At 40.0% G+C, this 20233-nt stretch overlaps 1 protein-coding gene across 1 annotated transcript; it reads left to right on the forward strand.

Moving 5' to 3' along the window:
- Positions 1-1689: 1689 nt before the first annotated feature.
- On the forward strand, positions 1690-20020 carry LOC115771055 (protein sprouty). The gene is made up of 2 exons (XM_030716603.1): positions 1690-1931; positions 17792-20020. Exon 2 carries the CDS (start codon positions 18024-18026, stop codon positions 19866-19868), a length of 1845 nt encoding a protein of 614 aa, XP_030572463.1. The 5' UTR covers positions 1690-1931; positions 17792-18023; the 3' UTR covers positions 19869-20020.
- The last annotated feature ends 213 nt before the right edge of the window (positions 20021-20233 follow it).

Here is a 20233-nt window from a genome sequence, read left to right on the forward strand (position 1 = left end):
CATACATACGCACAGCGGCACACATACACAAATATATATGTATACATATCATATTATACCAGTCGGATTTTGCGAAACGTGTTTTGTGTAAAAGTGCATTTGCTTGAACAGCAATAAAATGAAATCAAGCAGCATAAATGTACAAATAAATAAACATATCCAACTACATATTGGAATATGCATAATATCGAAATCAGCAATAACGAATAAAAGACACGCCTATCAAAATATTGGATCATCTAGCATTTATAATGAGGAAAACTAAACAACATTTACAAGTAATACACCAACAATAAAATGTAAATATACATATATTGTCAAAAAATGTTGTTTCTACCCACGTATTGCTATTAGCACTGGAAAAGGCAGTGAGCGGAACTGCTTTTGGCATGCGCTCATGTCCGACTGGGTGCTCGCCGCACTCACACAACTGCGCTCTCAGCGCGCTCTTTTCGCCCCACATACAATTTCAGAATGAAACGTATTCGCCGTTGAAAAAAGCAAACGGTTGCCAGTACGTCGCTTGGAACTCGGCATTCATTTCGCTTCAAAAACTTTGAGCGTGTACACAGTGCAACGTGAACGGAGCTGAGCAGAGCGGCTGCCGCGAAGAGTATAATTTTTTTTAGCCTGGCATATTAAACATTCACATAAAACAATTTAACAACAATTCAAATCGCACATAACGAACCGACGACCAGTAACCAGAGCAATAAATAAGTTCAAATTTAAATGAAAATATTGTGCAAAATTGAAGTGAGTTCTCAAATGTTGTTTGTATTTAATAAATGAATTGCAAACGCAATCGAAAATCTATTTTGGAATTACAAATTGCTTCCAATGGAAATCATGTGCCTAAAAATGTAAATTGCGCAAAGAAAATCGACGTCTATTTAAAAGTCCAACAACAGCAACAACAACAACAGCAACAACAACAACAACGAGCACGGCAAAAATATCTAGCGAAAAAAAACACAAAAAAAATTTCAATTCAAATACAAAACGTGTTAAGCGAAAAATAAAACAACAGCAAAAGCAGCAGCTACAACAACAACAACAGCAGCAGCAACAACAGCAGCAACAACAACAGCAACAACAACAGCAGCAACAACAACGACACACGAAATTTGTCTATATAAAATTGCATAAAAATATTTTTTTACTGTAGTGTGTTGTCGTAGCGCACAAATACAGCTGCAAAGCGACACTCACACAGCTGCAGCCGTCGACGTGGCCCCCGTCTAAGTGTTTGTCCGTGTGAGCATGTGTGTGTGCGTGCCAGTGTACATGTGTGTGTGTGAGCCGCAGTCGCTGTCAACGTCAACGTAAACGTCGCCGTCACCGTCACCGTCAACGTTACCGTTGTCGCTGCCGCCGTCGCCGTCGCCGTCGTCGTCGTCGCTGCTGCCGTCGCAAACGTTCATTTATTATTATTATTATATTTTTGGCACGCAAACCTGTAACAGTCGCCTGTGCTGCCAGCGTCGCCGTTTCCGTCGCAGTCGCAGTCGCTGTCAACGTCGCGTTTTGTGTTAATTAAATTTACTTTTGTGAATGAAATGCGAAAAAAAACCAGCAAAGCGAATAAAAAAAATCTTTTTTAATATGTACATAAATGCTAAATAAATAACGCAAGCAGCAAAGCAAAGCTACGCCCGTCTATTTGTATATGCACACACAAATAAATATATACATACAAACACACACACACACACACACACGCACACGTATGTATTATGTGCCGCGATCGCGAGTAGTCGAAATAAAGGCCACAAAAATCAAGTCGAATCCGAATCCGAATCCGAGTGCCCCAAACGCCCCAACTTTGGATTAAGCATTAATTGGATATATATACATATATATATTCCGACTCAGATCGCACGGATTATATATTCATATTGGATTTTAACGGATTGCTTTTGAAAATCAACGTAAGTCTCGAAAATATCTGGAATCTCTCAATTAATCGAATTGTTCAGCCTTCGCGCCGTATCTCAGATATCAGGAAATGCACAATTACCAATTTCCATGGCAGGGTCGTGACAAATGCAAATGTTCATTTATGTCTATAAACAAATACACACACACACACACACACACACACACATGTGTGTGTGTTTTATAGCATAGTATTTTCTGGTAAACAACAACAGGAAGGATTATTTTGAGCTTTAATCAAACAAGCTAATAATTTATGTAGGAAATGTTTACACTTTCTGTGTTTTTTTTCGAGAGAGATTGTCGCAACATTTTTGCCGGAAATTCAAGTTTTGTATTATTAATCAATATTATTTATAAATGAGTTAATTTTCTAGTTAATATGTGACTAGAAAATGTAATTTCTGGACTATTTTGCGTGTGTTTCTCTTCTCTGTGGATCTATTATTTTGAGAATATTTCAGAATTGCTTTTGGGATCGATTTAAGTATTCAATCTTCACTTCTTCGCACTAATTTCCTTCTTATTATTGATATGAAATAAATAAAACAAAGTCGAAATCAAGTCCAAGATTTAAAGTCATTTTTGAGCTAGATTTAAGTCCATTTTGTGCCTAAAATTGGTATATAAAGCTTCAAGTAAAGTCTTAAGCGAGGTTTTAAGCAAAGTCAAAAGCTGAAAGCAATTTTTTACTTGATTAAAGTCAATTTCTTGTTTATTATTGGTATATTAGGGTTCAACTAAAGTCTTAAACTGATTCTTAAACCAAGTCAAAAACTTAAGGTACATTTTGTGCTTGATTCAAGTTCATTTCGTAGCTAATATTGGAAGGCAAAGCTTCAAATAAAGTCTTAAATGGTCTTAAAGTAAGTACAAAACGTTTTTCAAGCAAGTCCAAAAGTGCTTAAAGTTTGCCAAACTGTCTCGAATTGGAAATGATTTTGGTTATTTAAAAGAAAAAATTGCTTAAAATATGCCTTCTGTACTTAAAATAAGTTAAAATATAGAAATGTAATTCTGCTCTAATGCCAATCAAATTTGTTTCTAAAATATCAAATTTAGCAGCAATTAAAGAGCAACAAAATGCGAATGGGGAATGTTTTATTTGCAATTTGAGGCTTGAAATAAAATCAGATACAAGATTTTCTATATTTCTAATTTTTTCTGTATTTTCTATAATTTTATGATAATTATAAGAAACAGTCCGTATAAATGGAATAATAAAGCCTTAATCAAATAAATGACTAAATCAAATATAATTCAATAGGATATAAAAAAAAAGGCTGAGTACTTTCAATTTGAATTATTCAGCAATTTTTCATATTGAAAAATTATAGAAAATTTATCTGGCTCTCTTTTTTCAAACGCCGTGTTACATGTTGCCTGACAAATTTGTCATTTACAACGAAAGGGTATCAAACGAACTGAAATATGTTTAACTGACTTTGCAGTTGTTTGTTTGTCTCGTCGCGCGGCTATTTACCGATCTGCCAGGCAGATAATGCGACGGCAACTAATAAAGATTAGAATTTGTGTAAAAATATATATACGAGAACTGAACGAAAACAGTTTGTTCAATTGTTGTATATAGTTCTATGTATGTATATATATATATATATAAGTGTATGTGTGTGTGTCTGATCGATCGGATGTGATCGGGCTGGATGCGTTTGCCTTGCGCTTCATTGTTGCCCGGCTGATAAGGCCTGCCGATTACGAACTTGCCCATTCACTAAATCTGCCAGTTGTCTAATCAGTTTCTCACTCATTGTTTTCCCTTGCCCGAACACCTGAGCACTCGAACACCCAAACAACCCAAACAACCCAAACACTCGAACAACCCAAACACTCGAGCACTCTTCCAAAGTTGGCTCTAATCTAAAAGTCAACTGGGAAATCACGTGCCAACGCTCGCTGCACGCCCCATAAACATGCCTAGCCAAAACTAAAAAATAGAAAAGAATAGTTATATATATATATATCTTTATATATAATATGTGTATATATAAATGTATAAAAAAGAGTTCTATTTGTGGGCCGATTTCGTCATCGATAGTTCTTGCGGCATCCGCCTCGATAAGCGCACTTTCGTCCAGCTTTTACTTTCTATTTTCCACTGACAAAGCGCTTCCAATATCAGCTCGGCAGTTATCGGCCCGCTGCGGCACTACTGAAGTGCGTGGAGAACTCCGGCGGCTAGGGTACGACAATTTGTCGTAAATAAACCCAGTTAAGATCCAGGACACGCAGCTCGAAATGAACGACTGCACAATACGCTGTAAAAGCTGAAAGCCCTGCATCTATTGGAATTGCTTAGAAAAGGGTTTATTTAGAGGGTGTTTTATGGTATATTATACTATATATATATAGATCCAGCATAATATTATATCTTAGACACATATTCTATAACATATCTCTAAATATTCTACTAACTGTAAGCATACTCTATTTACAAATTATGATGCTTCTTCGGCACATACTTGATAACAGATTTAGTATATTATATTCCTACTCCAGATCCAGATCCAGAATATTATATTCCTACTCTACATACCCTGTCAGACACATAGATACTTCTTAGACATATAGTCTATAAACACATCCAACATATTTTACTTCTTCGACCCATTTCCGCATTTGTAGCCAAGCTTTAAGAAACTCATTAGTTAACCTTTTAGCCTTGGGCTTGGGAATTTACACATATTCGAATGGCATCTTTATGCCCTGTGAATTTCAACAAAATCGTACCATAAACACCCGAGTTACTCAAGAACTTATATAGTCTTAATGACTCTCAAACTGTCTTGGCTTGTGAATTTCAAGCTGTTCTAGATATTCAGACAGAATTCTATAAGTCGAAGCTTGGCCGCAAGCAAAAAGTCTGCCCAGCCGATCAGGCTATAAACACATATCGAATCAATATACCCCTTGAGCATCAAGTACAGGGTATTCAAATAGTTAAACCTAGCCAACGGACTGCGGGCCGTCTAAGTCGAGAGTCCAAAAATAAATAAAGAGGCGTACAAACGATTTTATTTTTTTTCAGCCCGATAAGTTCGTTGTGGGGCATGTTAACATTTTGTTTTGCCCCCATCTTGTTGTTGTTGTCGTTGTTGTTGTTGTTGTTGTTGTTGTTGTTGCTGTTGTTGTTTATATTTTGATCGATCGCCTCTGCGTTCCACATACGTTTAGTTGTCGAGCGTTCTCTTCTTTTTTTCTTGTTGGTTTTTTTTTGGCTCGTGACTGTTTTTTTATTTTGGAAACGAAGTCGATTTCGATTTCGATCTGTGATACGTTTTTTTGTTGTTGTCGTTCTGATAGCTGAAGCTAAAACAGGCGGCAGGGGGAGGCCCCCCATCCCCCACTGTCACCCCCCGACCCCTCGCAGAGCTCTCTCTGTGTAATGTGCGTGCTTTTCAATGGAATTCTGATATGGCATAGTTTTTATCAAATTCGCCAGGCGCACTTGGCATTAAATTTAATTTGAATATATTCACACACACACACACACACACACAGCTACAGTTATATGCACCTATTTATGTCATAGCCAAAAATATGCAGAAAGCGGCGAAATTCATTCATGAACGTGTCTAAAAGCTAACGCTTCTCGCGTATATAAATAAATAAATTATATGCTTAAATTTGATTAAGCAAATAAATAACAAATAACAACAACAACAACAACAAGAAGAAGAACTAGCAGCAGGTATTCAATGTGTTAGACAAAAACACTTTGAGCCAAAATCTACAATGTCGTTGATGACGCAGTCAAGAAAACGTGGCCAATGGCAAATTGTTGGCCGGGAAAACCGAGCCACATACGCAAATGCAGAAGGCAGAAGAAAACCAACAAAATGTTTTATTACATATCATTACTATATATATATATATAATGCATATATGAGTGCATGGCATATGGCAAGACATTATCTATATAGAATTCGACTTTTTATTTATATAATTAATTTCACTTAAATCAATTTATTTATGTACTTAATTTCAATTGAATACATTTATTGTCATAATCAATTTAATTGAATTTATTTATGTAAATATTTTAATTTAATGTGTTTATATAAATATTTTAATTCAATTTGTTTGTACAATTTATATATTTAAATTATTTTCATTTATACATGCTTAATTTGATTTGATTTAATTTATTTATATACTTAGTTCAATTTAAGTAAATTAATTTATATACTTAATTTAAGATTTCTGGGCTCACTTTAAGTTCGATTTGTTGATAAAGCCAAACTCAATATGGGAGCTGCTTTAGTTAAAAGTTGTTGCTATTCAAATGCCTTAAAACACGCTTTATGCAATATCTCGCATTGAACTTTGAACTTAGCTGGCACGTCCTTCATTTCTTAATTGAATACAGTCTAGCCTACTCTACGCTAGATTTATCACTTGCTGGCTCAAACACAGCCAAAGCTGATTAATTGAAAGGCAAATAACATATTCGCTTCCTTAACCGTTTGGGCTGTGGCTTAAAGTTGTTTATATATAGAGCTTATGTGTATAGATTTGTTAATCTTGTAAAAATTGTGCATTTAAATCAAGGCAAAAACATTTAAATCAAGCCCAATCAAACTAAATAGAAATTAGTGAAAGACAACAGAGCCAGGCAATGTTGCCATAAATTAAATATTATTTAAATACACTTGCAGCACTATATATACAGATTCTCACACATACATATATATCTATCTATGCATATTCATGCAAGTGGACGGACTTCGCTTTGAAGAAAAATCTCAATTTTGCGGCCGCCAGCAAAGCGAGACCCCAACTGAAAAGCCAAAGAAGGAACCCCAAAGAAAACGTATTTAAAATAAAATCAAATGCAAATACAAATACAAATAAAAATAAAACAAAGGCAAAATAATAATAAATACATGCGAGAGGAAAAGGCAAAAAGTCTGAAAAGATTTTATGCCGCGCAGCAAACATGTGATTTTAATTATTTTTGTCGTCGCCAAATTGTTATTTTTGAAAATTATAATTTTTAAAAATAAACCCGCAGCAACAAAAGCAACAACGGCAACTGTGTAGGGCAGTGCAACGAATGACGATAATGATGATGCTGATGATGCGAATGATGATGATGTTGATGATGTTGATGATGATGAAATTAATGGGCACACTTGCTATAAAAGACATCTATCTGAACATTTTGGCGCTCGCTGAATTTACGTAGATTTGGCACTTTCTCGTCTTTGCCAAAAGCTAATGAAATTCATTTGAAATAAATCTTGAGTTAATCAAGAATTTGTTAGAGAGTTGCAGCTCATTTCTTTTTCTTAACTCAAATATTTATTTAGTTTTAATGCTGCTCTTCCATTTTTTATATATTTAATTAGCTGCCTCGCGGTCCGGGTTTCAATTTATTTAAATCAAAAATGAAAACAAGTTTTTTTTTTAATTTATTTCTTTTTTATTCTGACAAAAGTAATTAATAATTTTATTAATTATTTAATTAAGTTTCAATGCAGTTGCTTATAAATGTCTACACATTTCTTAAAAGATATTTTATTGTAGTTTATTTTTTGACAATATTTTATTTCATTTCTCCTTATTATTTGTTTATTAATCTTTTGCGCGCTTGTCTACTGAAAATATTGCAAGTCGTTAATATTTTCGCATTCAAAAGTCGCGCTAAAGTTGAACTCTAACCAAAATTGGCAGCTGTCAAATATGGTTAGATAAATGCACAGGTTGTGGCCCAATTTATCTACGATTTGTAACTGGGCCTGCCTGGCAGTAGTTTGCTTTTTACATTAAAACAATTTCATGTTTCGTTTAAAGTTTAAAGTAAAAAAATACATTAGAGTTCAGATTCGAGCAGGTTCAGTTGCAGAAAATATGTATATGAATCTAATTTTCATACCTGGTTCTTATGATAAACAACATAGAATTTGCATGTTCTTGAATTGTAATCAGCTTTGAATTAGACCTTGTTAATATAACTAAGTCAATGTTCTATGAAAAAGTATTATTTATTTCAATATATATTATATTTGTTATATCCCTTATTATATAATATTTAAATATTATTATTAATTAATTGTCAATGAACAATACAAATTGCTGTATTAGAAGCGAGCGATTGTTTTATACCTGCACTAACAGAAACAAAGTATTATTATAGTTTTTGAAACTATTTTGTAACATAATTTCATTATTCCAAGCTAATGCTCATGCCAATGACTAATGACTAACTGACTAATGCTAATAACTACTTTAAAAAACCAATATGTTTGCGTTACGTTTACTTTAATCCAAATTCTAAGCAATGCCCTTGCCAACGTCTTTTTGTATGCGCCAAGCCAAGTGACATAATTTATATAGTTTATATAAATTATATTAGCGAACATTTCCATGGCAGGCCATTCATTAGCCCATTCCAAATGCCAGCCCCTGGCTCATTAGACCCCTTTTGCCTGGCTCTCGCCTTCGTTAGCTAGTTTTTGCATGCCCCAAAGCTTAAGCGGCTCCCAGTTTGAGTTCTTTTCATAGACGCTGCTCGACTGGGCCACCCAAATGGCAAACGTCGAGAAGCGCATACAAAATGCTCATTAGACGCGCACATGCGATATAGATACACACACACACACACACACACACATGTCTAGATATACGTGTGTGTGTGTGTGTGTATCTATATACACATTTATCTGCATAAACAAATCCGTTTGGTATGGCGAATGTCGTCAATGAAATATTCGAAAAACAAAATAACAAAAATTTCGCTCAAAGATGACGTCCAAACTGTCAGGCGCCCCCCTTTTTTTTTGTTGATAATACTTAGCTCTAGCCGTGTGGCTGGGCGCAATCTTTGCCACCTGTAGGTGCCACAGGCAAAGAGGCAACTCTTTGTAAAGCACGCCCCATTCCCTCTGCCACGCCCAAGACTGCGTGGGCGATCCGGCCAGCTTGAGACGAGCCCACGCGGCCTTTTGTTAAGGCTGCTGCTGCTGCTTTTAGCCCTGTTTTCAGTTTGTTATCCTGGGCAAATTGTATCTCATACAGATGCGCAGCGCGACAGACACTTTAGGCGTCACTCACCTCTTTCTTGTGGCTGCCAGATACGGATACGCACGGTGCACGAGCAGAGGAGGGCAGGGCAGGGCAGGGCGGGGACGGCGACGGGGCAGGGGGGCGTGCGGTTTTTGTTGGCCAAAATGTGGCTAAAAATAGCTAAGCGCAGACAGTCAAATGCTGCGCGCTCTCTCTCGCACTCGCTCGCTCGCTCTCTCCCTCTCTCTCTCTCTCTCTACCTCTCTCTTTCTTTTGCTTTGAGTGTATGTGTGTGTGTGTGTGTGCCCTGAAATCACGCGCCTGTTTCTATGCTTTGATAAACTTTGCCCGCTCAGCTGTTTGTGTTTGTATGCGTGCCTGTCTATGTGTGTGTGTGTGAATGGGCTGTGCGTGTCAGTGCCTGTCTCTCTCTGTGTGTGTGTGTGTGTGTGTGTGTGTGTGTACTTGAGGGCAAGTTAAGGCGGGTCAGGTTGATGTCGGGCGCTATTCATTTTTGGGTGGTTGCCTGCTCGCTCTTTGGGCTCAAAGGAAAGGTCGCTTTTGGCTCTCAATTGCCGTTGTTGTTGTTGTTGTTGTTGTTGTTGTTATTGTTGCTATTTTGGTAACATTTGCTGCTCTTTAAGTTGGGGAAATAAATGCTGTATATAGGTAGACGCAGACGACAGACGTGCTGGCGTTCCTATCAGCACGTGTGTGTGTGTGTGTGTGTGTGCCTGTCTGTGTGTGTGTGTGTGTCATTGACGTCATCAACAGCATGTCATGAATGTCGCTTATTTTCATTTGGCGTATTTTTTTGGCAAAGTGTCTGTGTGTGTGTGTGTGTGCTCAGCACGTTGTCAAAGATGTGCGTGTGTGTGTGTAGGCAAGCAGCTGTCGCCTGCGCAGTCGACGTCGCTGCCGCTGCCACTGCCTGCGTCGCTGCGTGGGCGTTGCGCGTGTAAGGATGTGAACGGAATTTTTGAATAGCGCACGCAAAATTTAATATAGAATGTTTAGATGTGTGTGTGTGTGTGTGTGTGTGTGTGTGTGTGTGTGTGTGTGTGTGTGTGTGTGTGTGTGTGTGTGTGTGTGTGTGTGTGTGTGTGTGTGTGTGTGTGTGTGTAGGCCTCAGCTAGATGGCTCTATTAGTGCTCTGCCCTTTTTGTTGTTGTTGTTGTTGTTTTCTTTTGGCGGGGTCGGGCCCGCGCAATTTGTGGGCGTTGCTGCGTTGAAGAAGAAGTAAAAATAGACGAAAACGAGCTTGAGCATGAAATAAATTTGAAATAATATTCACAGCGCGAATTACCTGATAAAAATATGAAATAAATCAAATGTTATCAAACGGCAAAACGGGAAGTCTGTAAAACATAGGAATATATTTTGGCTAGATATTTATAAATTGTTGAAGCTTTGTTCATATACACACAACCTTTTCCTATTTCATTTAGTATTTGATATTTTAGTATTTGACTTCGTAACTATCCCGATTAAACTTAGTTAGGCTGCTTAGATATGATGTGAAGCTTAATAGCATCGAAGGACTTTAGCCTAAAAACGATTGTTCGAAAAGCAAGTTTATTTGTGTTAAAGAGTTTCCTTTCTTTTAAGATATCTTAAGCAAACTTTGGCTTTCTATTAGTGCGCAAAATATCAGAAAAGATAAGAAACGTCTGTGTCTGGCTTAATTAACAAATCATGCATATCTCTCAGTAACTCCTGGGAAACAACAGACGGATGCGACCAGATCCTTTTTGGCTTTATGAATACACAACACTCATGTGTTGCACGGCGAAACTTCCCCTTTTTGTCTACAAATTTTCAATGAAATTCTTTTTTTTTTTTGTAAAACATCTGTTGAAGATGTCTATTTATAAGGCAAGGGCAACAGCAGCAGCAGAGGCAAAGGCGGTATTAATTTGTTGTTGTTGCCAGTCAAAAGGTGTGCAGCAACAACAATGAAACAGCACTTACGCACTGCAACAACAACAACAACAACAACAGCAACAACAACAAGCAGCATTTGTTGCAGCTTCCTTTTTGGCTGCCACTTAACTGTAACTCACTTTAGTCATTATAACAACACACACACACACACTTAGACAGATTCTACCTGAAGACTACCTAGCATCATAGTCCATGCACCAGCTGACGCAGCTCGGATACACACCAGCTCACACACACACACACGCACACACACGCAGCTGCCTAGGAAAATTGTAAGAGCCTACGCCTCAGCGACAATCAGTGCAAGAAAATCTTGAGGTCGATCATCTGTAGTTTATGGGCTTCTTTCTTACTCACGGCCAGCAGCAGCAACAACAAGAATAACAACAACAACAACAACAACAGCAATAACAACAAATCTAACCGTCGAATCGTTTCCAGTTTTGATACCCTGCACTTGAAGCTGCAAGTGAAGCATATTGGTTTTCGAGCAGAGCTAGATTAATGTCTTAAGATCTGTTGGCCACGCCCATTGTTGCCTTTATATGTATATGCCACAGTCTGAGCACAAATTTAACAGCCAGTTTGCAAGCCATTGCCCTGGCACAGTTTTAGCTTCACATGGCGCATAAGCAGTCGCTTTAAATCTGTAAACAGGGTATTGGGCAGTCGTGCAGTTGGCTAGTTTTTAGTTGAGCTCTTGTTGTTGTGTTTGTTTTTGTTGTTGCCTCATTTGTTGGTGATTTGATCTTTTTGCTGTGCGTTCGTTCATCCTCATCTCTCTCCCTCTCGCTCTCTCTCCTCGTTCTCCCTCTCGCTCTCTCTCTCAGCTTCAGTCAGCCAGTTAGCTTCAATGATTACTATAAAAGTAAAGAAAAATGTACACCAACAACAAAAAAAAAAGCAGCCAGCATAATCATCAGCATCATTATCAAGAGCATAGACTCAAACCCGATTTATATATGCATGTACACCATAAATGTGTATGTGTGTGTATATGTATATGCATATACATGCGTATGCAGTCAGCATGTGTGCGTGTGTGTCTGTTTGTATCTGGTATCTGTTGTATCTGTATCTGTATCTGTGCCTGTGTTTGCCACATGTGCTGCTCATTTGCTTTGAAAACTATTAGCTGCCCTTTGCTGCTGCTGCGCCTGCTGCTGCTGCGGCTGCTGCGCCTGCTGCTGCTGCAGCATCCACAACATATGGCCTTTTAGACTACTTGCGTCTGGTTTTTAGTTTTTACTTCTTTTAGTCTCTGGCTTGAGCTGTCTGTCACAGCCGCCAACGCGCCGCGCGCCCCGCGTCCCGCGCTGCTTCCTGCTGCTGCCGCTGCCTCCCCTGCTACCTCTGCTGCTCTCTCCGCAGCCCGCAGCATTTAAATAGTTTAATGATCTGTGCTGCGACCGCGACTGCGACTGATGCTGCGGCTATGTTGTGCCAGCCGCTGTGCATACCGATTGATTTCCCCCTTTGCCCTTTATTATGCCCTGTAAGCCCGTTGAATATGGCTAAAAAGGGTATCTTGTTCTTGTGCTAATGTTTGTTACAGGCAGAGGCAAGCATCTGCCAGCTCATAGAGTACAAAATGAGCCTGATTATGTTATTCTAACTAAATCTATAATCAAACTCGAAAGCTAGAGACTTCAAAGTTAAATTCTACAAGCTTCTATATGCAGAACAAGCTTTCATTAAGACTGATAAATATGGATTTTGATACTTAGTTTTGAAAGCATATCTCGAGAACTATAAGCACTATTTATACCAAATTTTGAACGTAGCTTCCTTTTTATCACACATATATTGAAAACATTTCACTTAAGGCATAACTCTCTCCTTATCCCAGATACTTGGTGAAAAATAATATTTGTTAAAGCTAGCGCCTTGAGCTTTGATATGTATACACATTTGAATGGCATTAACAATCCCTGAAAGTTGCATAAGTATAGCACATAAGATGTCAGAGGTAAAGGGACGTATTTAAAAGGAAGCTGAACGGATCAGCTTGCAGCCGTGGTCAGGGTATCTGCTAGTCGTTCATTACCGTCTGGAGCACTCTTGTATTTACCCTTCATTTTGCCAAGTCTTTTCCGTTACCGATTTACTGCCACGGGACTGCGCAGTTCTTTGCCTGCAGTCATTAGTGTTTCCTGTGTAGGTTTTTCATTTGTCGCCGTCGCCGCCAGCAGCTGTATCTGTATCTGCAACAGCAACTGCATTGGCTTGTGTATCTGTATCTGTAGCTGTAGCTGTATCGCATGCTCGCCCTTAAGGCAGATCCGCACATATTTTTAGCAGGCGTCGCGCCAAAATGCATTCAAAACGAAACTTATTTCCACAGCAGCAGCAAAAAGTGCCGCACTCTTCCGCTCTCGGGCCCTGGAAGCACCCCAATATGATATAAGCATAAATGAATAATAATATTTTAATAAAAATAATGATAAGAGTGCACGAGCCAATAATCTTAAATATGCTAGCTCTGACTTTTATTTATAATAATATAGTTGATATACATTGTTACTATGTATAAATACATATACATATATATATATATATATATATATGTATGCCGATTTATATAGACGGAGCCATTGCTGACTGTTTCAGAAATTATTGTAAATTTCCGCAGTTCAGCGATTTTTGCCAAATTAATAAAATAGCAGAAATATTTAAACGCCCCGCACCACGTGATGCCCCAATACAGTGAACGCTCGCTAAACGCAACGAACTCAAATCGACTTTCAAGTCTCCCTATCTATCTATATATCATATCATATATATCATATATAGCTCATATGCCAGCTCTTGAGTACACTTCCTTTGCGAAAGTTCTTGCTAGCGAGCGCTCACTGTACTGGCATTATCATCGCCAGCTTTTAAGTAAATGTAATCAAAAGAGAATTCAGACAACATGTGAATAGCTATTTAAGATCTTAAGCTGTTTATTTACGCAGGCTTTCCTGCACATTTTATTGCCACATTTAATTTGGCTAAATATGTCCATTAATTACGTGGCTTAAATGCGTTTTGTATTAACGTTTATGACTAGTTCATAAAATTGGCTTTTATCGAGGTTTTCTTGTTGTTGTTGCTTTGTTTTATTTTTATTTATATTTTTATGATAATTGGGTCATGCTGACATTTCTTAAGCGTTCAATTAAATGCATATAAATGACAGTGGGGCGCGAACCCACACCCCATACCCCACTCGCCCCCGCCTGCCCCTGCCCCTGCCCCTCCCTTGGCCAGCTGCAACTCCAATGTCAACGCCGCCCACGAGGCTCGGCCCTCAAAAGTGGCCCCGGCTTAAAGACCAGAACGGCAAAAATTACAACAACAAGTTGAGAATAAAAAAAAAACAGCAGAATTATAAATAAATAACGAATAATAATAATAAAACCTGTTTGCATTTGATTTGCCTGAGTTTATTTTTAAATAAAAACGCAGCGAATTGTTGTTGTTGTTGTTGTTGTTGCTGCTGTTGTTGCTGCAGGTTGTCTGCCTTAAATAATTCTATTTAAATTGCAACTGGCAAACAACAAACAAAAAAGATACAATGGCCACAGAAAAAAGAAACCCGTCGAATCGTTTGAATGAAAGACGACAACGCTGACGCTGACGCCGACGCTGACAACGACTGCGACAGCGACGCCAGCAGCGAACGGCGAAGGCGACGACAACTTGTGACTTGTTCTGTGGCGCCAGCAACGTCAAGTTCACTTATTAATGAAAACGTTTCAAATTCAAATGGCAAATTTCGTTTTGTGCGACACTCAATGAGCAGCAGCAGCAATAACAGTGGCTAAAATAGCAGCAATAACAGCAACAGCAACAGCAGCTACAACAATAACAGCAGCAACAACAGTACCAACAACAGTACCAACAACAGTAGCAACAGCAAGAACTACAATAACAGCAACTACAAGAACCTAGGCAATAACAGCAGCCAGCAGCAATAACAGCAGAAGGAATAACAGCAGCAACAACAATAACAGTAGCAACAACAGCAACTATAACAGCAGCAGTAGCAGCCTTAACAGTGACAGCAATGTTAAAAATACTTGCGCCATGTACTTTACGAAAAATTGGCAGCACTTTTTCATCGCTGGCCAAGGTCAAAGCTTGCCAGCGCTGCGTGCTGCTTTCAAATTCAACAACAACAATCAAAATGAACAGCAACAATTCAACAATATTCGAAAGCAATTAAAAATCAGAAAAATCTTTATAAATTACGTGCACTTTTTTTTTTTATAAAATCATTTCTGTTTGTGTTAATGCGCTGTGCCAATTAATTTAAGAATGAAATCGAAAATCTTGGCGCTGAGTGGCTTTTTTTATGCTGTTGCTTTTGGGCGTGGCCAAAGCAATAGATATAAACAATAAATAAATAAATAAATAAACAAATAATTATGTATTCAAATTTAGGCCAAATACAAATAAAAAGAAACTTAGGAGACGAGCAGAAGTAAACGCTGGCACCTTAATCGTGTATTTATTAATTAATTTCATATTTATTCGCCATTTAATGTTTAATGTTAATAAATTAGCCAATCATTTGCACAACAGCAACAACAACAACAGCATTTGATAATCCCCCTGACAATAACATAAAATCGAAATTTTGTATTAAAAACGAAATGAAAATCAAAAGGAAATTTTCAAATCACGTTTGCCAAGCCAAAACGATTGGCAAACACACACGTCGAGCAATTCGCTTTTTGTTATTTTCTTTTTCGTTTTTTGATTTTCCTATAGTTTTTCTTATTGGCAATCAGCAGCAGCGATGCCGCGCTACCCCCTCCACGGCTGGCTCTTAGCCTGGCCGAAAGCCCATTCCTCATCTGTTGGCTGTTTATTTCGATTTTGTTTTTCTCAATTGTGGTCATTCTCGAAAATTGTTTTTGAGTACCGGACATGACGTCAATAAGTGGGCGTTTGTGTTAATTTTTATACCAGCACACACATGCATATACTCTGCGTTCGTGTGTGTGTGTGTGTGTGTGTGTATACTTATGTAAAGGTGAATCTATAAAGATCCATTTTGCCCGCGTTCTTGTTGTTGCTGTTCGCATTTCAGGCGGGCAGCTTTGTAGGCTGCAAAATACTCATAATAATACTAATGCTTGACGCTTTTTATTGGCCATTAGCTATCGCACATATACATACACACATATATATATATATGTTATATGGAGCATCTTGGGCTTTATTAATTTCCTGTATTTACCTATTTGCGACTCGTGCCACGCATTTAATAATGGCCATGTGTATATTAGGTCTTTAATCGCCGCCAAATTCGCATTAATTGGATATAGTCAAAGTACAGTGAACGCTCGCAGCAACGAACAAATCAAAATTTCCATTTCTAGACAATTTTAATTGCGCTGGCTTTTCTTATTTCCGTACCAAGAAACAAAAAAGAAACATTTTTTTATTAATAATAGAAAGCAATTAAAATGGGTAAAGCGATAATGACTTTTATTTGAAATTTTTACGAACCGCGGGAGTGACTATTAAAAGATAATCAAGGTTATGCGGTTCAAATGTTCAAAGGTGATTGAAATACAACAACAACAAGAGAAAAACGAAATAACAAATTATAAGTGGAGCCAAGCTACTCTTGGACTGCAAAATCTTGTCTATGGAATAAGTGTGAAGTCCAAATTCGTAATCCCAGCAAAGACATAGCTAAACAAAGGCCTAGCGCAGTTCTGCGGAATTTCCATTAAACATGATGCCCTTTAATAAAACAAACAACAACAACAACAACAAGAAACAAAAACAAAAACCAACCCAGTCAAATTAGCAAAAATCACATTTAGGGTGCCAGAAGCTTTAATCTTGAAAATATCATGTGTCCACGCGGCGAATTCAAGTGAATTTTAATGTTTAGTGCCAGTTCGAGACATTTGAACGAAGAAGAAGAACAAAATATAAATTAAAACAAACTCTAAATAAACAGCTCAAAAGGGGGCCAGCTGCAAAGAGTGCTACATTACGAGCTACCCTGCAATAACAAATATTTAAAGGGCATATTATAAAAAAAGTTAACTAATTGCTTGCTTAGATTCGGTGTGCTTCTGCTGGGTTTGAACCGGCGACCTCTCGTTTCTGATAAAATATGCATTTACCCACGTATTCTATTTAAATCGCTGCTGGGTTTGAGCCGACGACTTCTCGTTTCTCGGATCTGCATATTAAAACAAAATTTACCAAATGTTATTGACATTAAGATGCAAATTGTATATACCTCGATATTTTTTTTATTGCTGCTGGATTTGAACCGGCAACTTCTCATTTCTTGGCCTTAAATTTTATATAACATTTTATTACTGTAATTGAATTTAGCATAAAAATGCATTTACCTATGTATTTTATTTGAATTGCCGCTGGGTTTGAACTGGCGACTTTTTGCTTCCTAGTTTTGTGTGTTCTTAAACTATTCGTAAGTTTCATATACCTTTGGCTAGTATTAGCATACCCAATTGTTTGTATGCCCTGGCAACAGGGCATAAAAAGCTTTGCATTGTGTTTACACAAAAGTCACGCCAAAGATTTTGACCTTTTTCTTGGACGTTGAGCTGACCAAAGCCAAGTTGTTGTTGTTGCTTTTAGCTGTTTTTTATGGCACAGCCATAAATTAATTATAAACAAGCGAAATTTTATATTTCAACTAAATAAGCAGTGTAAATAACAAAAACAAAAACAAACCAAAACCAAATCGTGCCATAATGCAGGGGGGCGTGGCCTTCAATTTGGAAACTTTCAAAGAATCAAAGCGAGAACATGAACGTGCCATTCGAAGGCAGCTGCAGTTAGATGCATTTAATTTGAAATAAATTTTATTAATATTTGTTTTGTTTTGTTTTGTTTTTTGCAGAAAGCAATCGCCGCTGTGCTTGGCAAATTGTCGGAGCAGCACGTGCGCTAGGATGAAGGCAAATCGCAACGATTTCGGGCACAGCAACTACCGAGGGAACTATTGAGGGGAGAAATCATTGGAAGCCGTGCAGCAGCAGCCGTAGCCGCAGACGTAGCCGTAGACGTAGACGTAGCCCGAGTGCAGTGCAGTCTGCAAGGCTGGTGTTTGGAATTGGCTTTTGAAGCACTTCATGGATCGCAGAAATGGCGGCGATCCCTTGGCGCCACCCCGGCCCCCAAAGCTGCTACCGCGCGTGCATCGACCAAGGGCGCCGGAGCCAACAGCGTTAGGTGGCGACAACAGCAGCAGCAGCAGCAGCAGCAACAACAATCCGAGTATTAGCACAAACACTGCAACACTTGCAACAACAGCAACAACAACCAGCAACAACAACAACAACAACAACAACACGATATCTATAATACCGACAACGGCGGACTTCGACGACTATCAGATACATCATCTGACGTTTCTGCCGCAGCGCCCGAGCAGCCTCAGCCGGAACAGCAGCAACGCCTCCTCCTCGACGGCCACGGCGAACAGCAGCGCTGGTTCCACCTCCAGCTTTACGCGTCGCCGTCCGCCCCCGCCGCTGCTGACGCCCGTCGGTAGCAGCAGCAACAGCAGCAGCAACAGCAACAACAACTTCCTTAGTCATTTCCAAAGCGCTGAGCCTGTGTCGGGACTGTTGTCAACGGGTCAGCCGCCCGCCTCCCCCGTCACGCTGGCGCAACCGCGACCCGAATCCGAGAGGCTCACCAATGAGTATGTGGACACGCCGCTGCAGCATGCGACGCGCAGCCAGCATCCGGCCGGGCAGCAGGACAATGGCCAGACAACGACGCATCATCTGCTGCTGCTGCCCCAGCGGCAGCATCAACAGCTGCATCATCAGGCGCCCGGCGGAGCGATCCACGCACAACATGCCCATCATCACATCAATCGACTGGCGACGGTGGCCACCTCAACGTCAGCGTCGGCGTCAGCAGCAGCAGCGACAGCGACAGCGACGGGCATCGATGGCACCGACGGCTTATTACATTCGCATATGCACCACACTCCCGCGCAGCATCATCCACAGCAGCAGCATCATCATCCCCAGCAGCAGCAGCAGCAGTTAAATGGCCACACCAAAGCAACACCCGCCTCCAAGTTTGGACCGCCGCCGCCGGCGCCACGCGGCGTCCTGGGTCTGGGCTTCGCGGCGGCAGCCGCAGCGCAGCCTTTGACGCAGCCGATCACCAAGCAGCCCGCCTCTGGCAAGGAACACATGCACGCGCTGGAGGAGCTGCTCCAGCAGCAGCAGCAGCAGCAGCATCATCATCAGCAGCCGGGCGGCGGCGGCCAGCTGGGCGCGCCCATTGTGATGGGCGGAGATCCGTCGCTGCTGAATCCGATTGTCTGTCCAAGGTGTGGCATGTGCCGCTGCGAGCAGTGCCAGAGCCCGCGCCCGCTGCCCCAGACCTGGGTATGCAACAAGACGTGCCTGTGCAGCGCCGAGTCCATCATCGACTACGCCTCGTGCCTGTGCTGCGCCAAGGCTCTGTTCTACCATTGCGCCCGGGACAATGACATGGACTGCGACGATGGCACTGGGACACCCTGCGTCGATAATCCCTGCTCCTGCGGCCCCTACAAGCGCACCCAGCGCTGGGGCTGGCTGGGCGCCCTCTCCATTGTGCTGCCCTGCCTTTGGTGCTACTGGCCCATGCGCGGCTGCATCAAGCTCTGCGAGAAGTGCTACGCACGGTTCGCGGGTCGCGGCTGCCGCTGCCAGGGCAACAGTGGCAACAGCTGCGGCTCCGGCGCCGGCGGCATCGGCTCCACCAGCAGCATGATGCCCATTGTGCCGCTCGGCGGCGGCAGCAGCAACCCCAACGGCAACGGCGTCGGCATCCTGAATGGATCGCAAAATGGTGGACTTCAGGCGAATGGCAAGGGATTCGAGCATGGCTGCAGCGCGGCTAGCCGGATATTGCGCAAGGGCGATCTGACGCCGGAGAAGCGGCTGCTCGACTCCAGTCCGGACTACTAAGCATGGCCGCGTTTTGTGCGCGTTTTTTGCCGCGCGTAAAAAACGCGACACACGACGTAAGCTTAAACAAGGGCGGGACGGAGAGCGGGGAGCGGGGAGCATCGAAATTTATATATATACATACGCCTATATATACAAATATTAAATGTATGACTTAAAGATATACGCCTATATATATATATATATATATATATATATACCGATATATATATGTATGTATATATATACAAATATTAATTGTATGATTTAAAAGATATACAAACAAAAAATGTTTAATATATGATTTAAAAAAAAAAAAGGAAAAGGAAAAAAGAAAAGAAAAAATAAATAACCAAAGACTGCAAACAGATAATTATTAATTATTA

This window comes from Drosophila novamexicana, unplaced genomic scaffold, assembly GCF_003285875.2.
Source record: "Drosophila novamexicana strain 15010-1031.04,08,12 unplaced genomic scaffold, DnovRS2.1 tig00000024-arrow-pilon, whole genome shotgun sequence".
Classification (NCBI taxonomy): Eukaryota; Metazoa; Arthropoda; class Insecta; order Diptera; family Drosophilidae; genus Drosophila; species Drosophila novamexicana.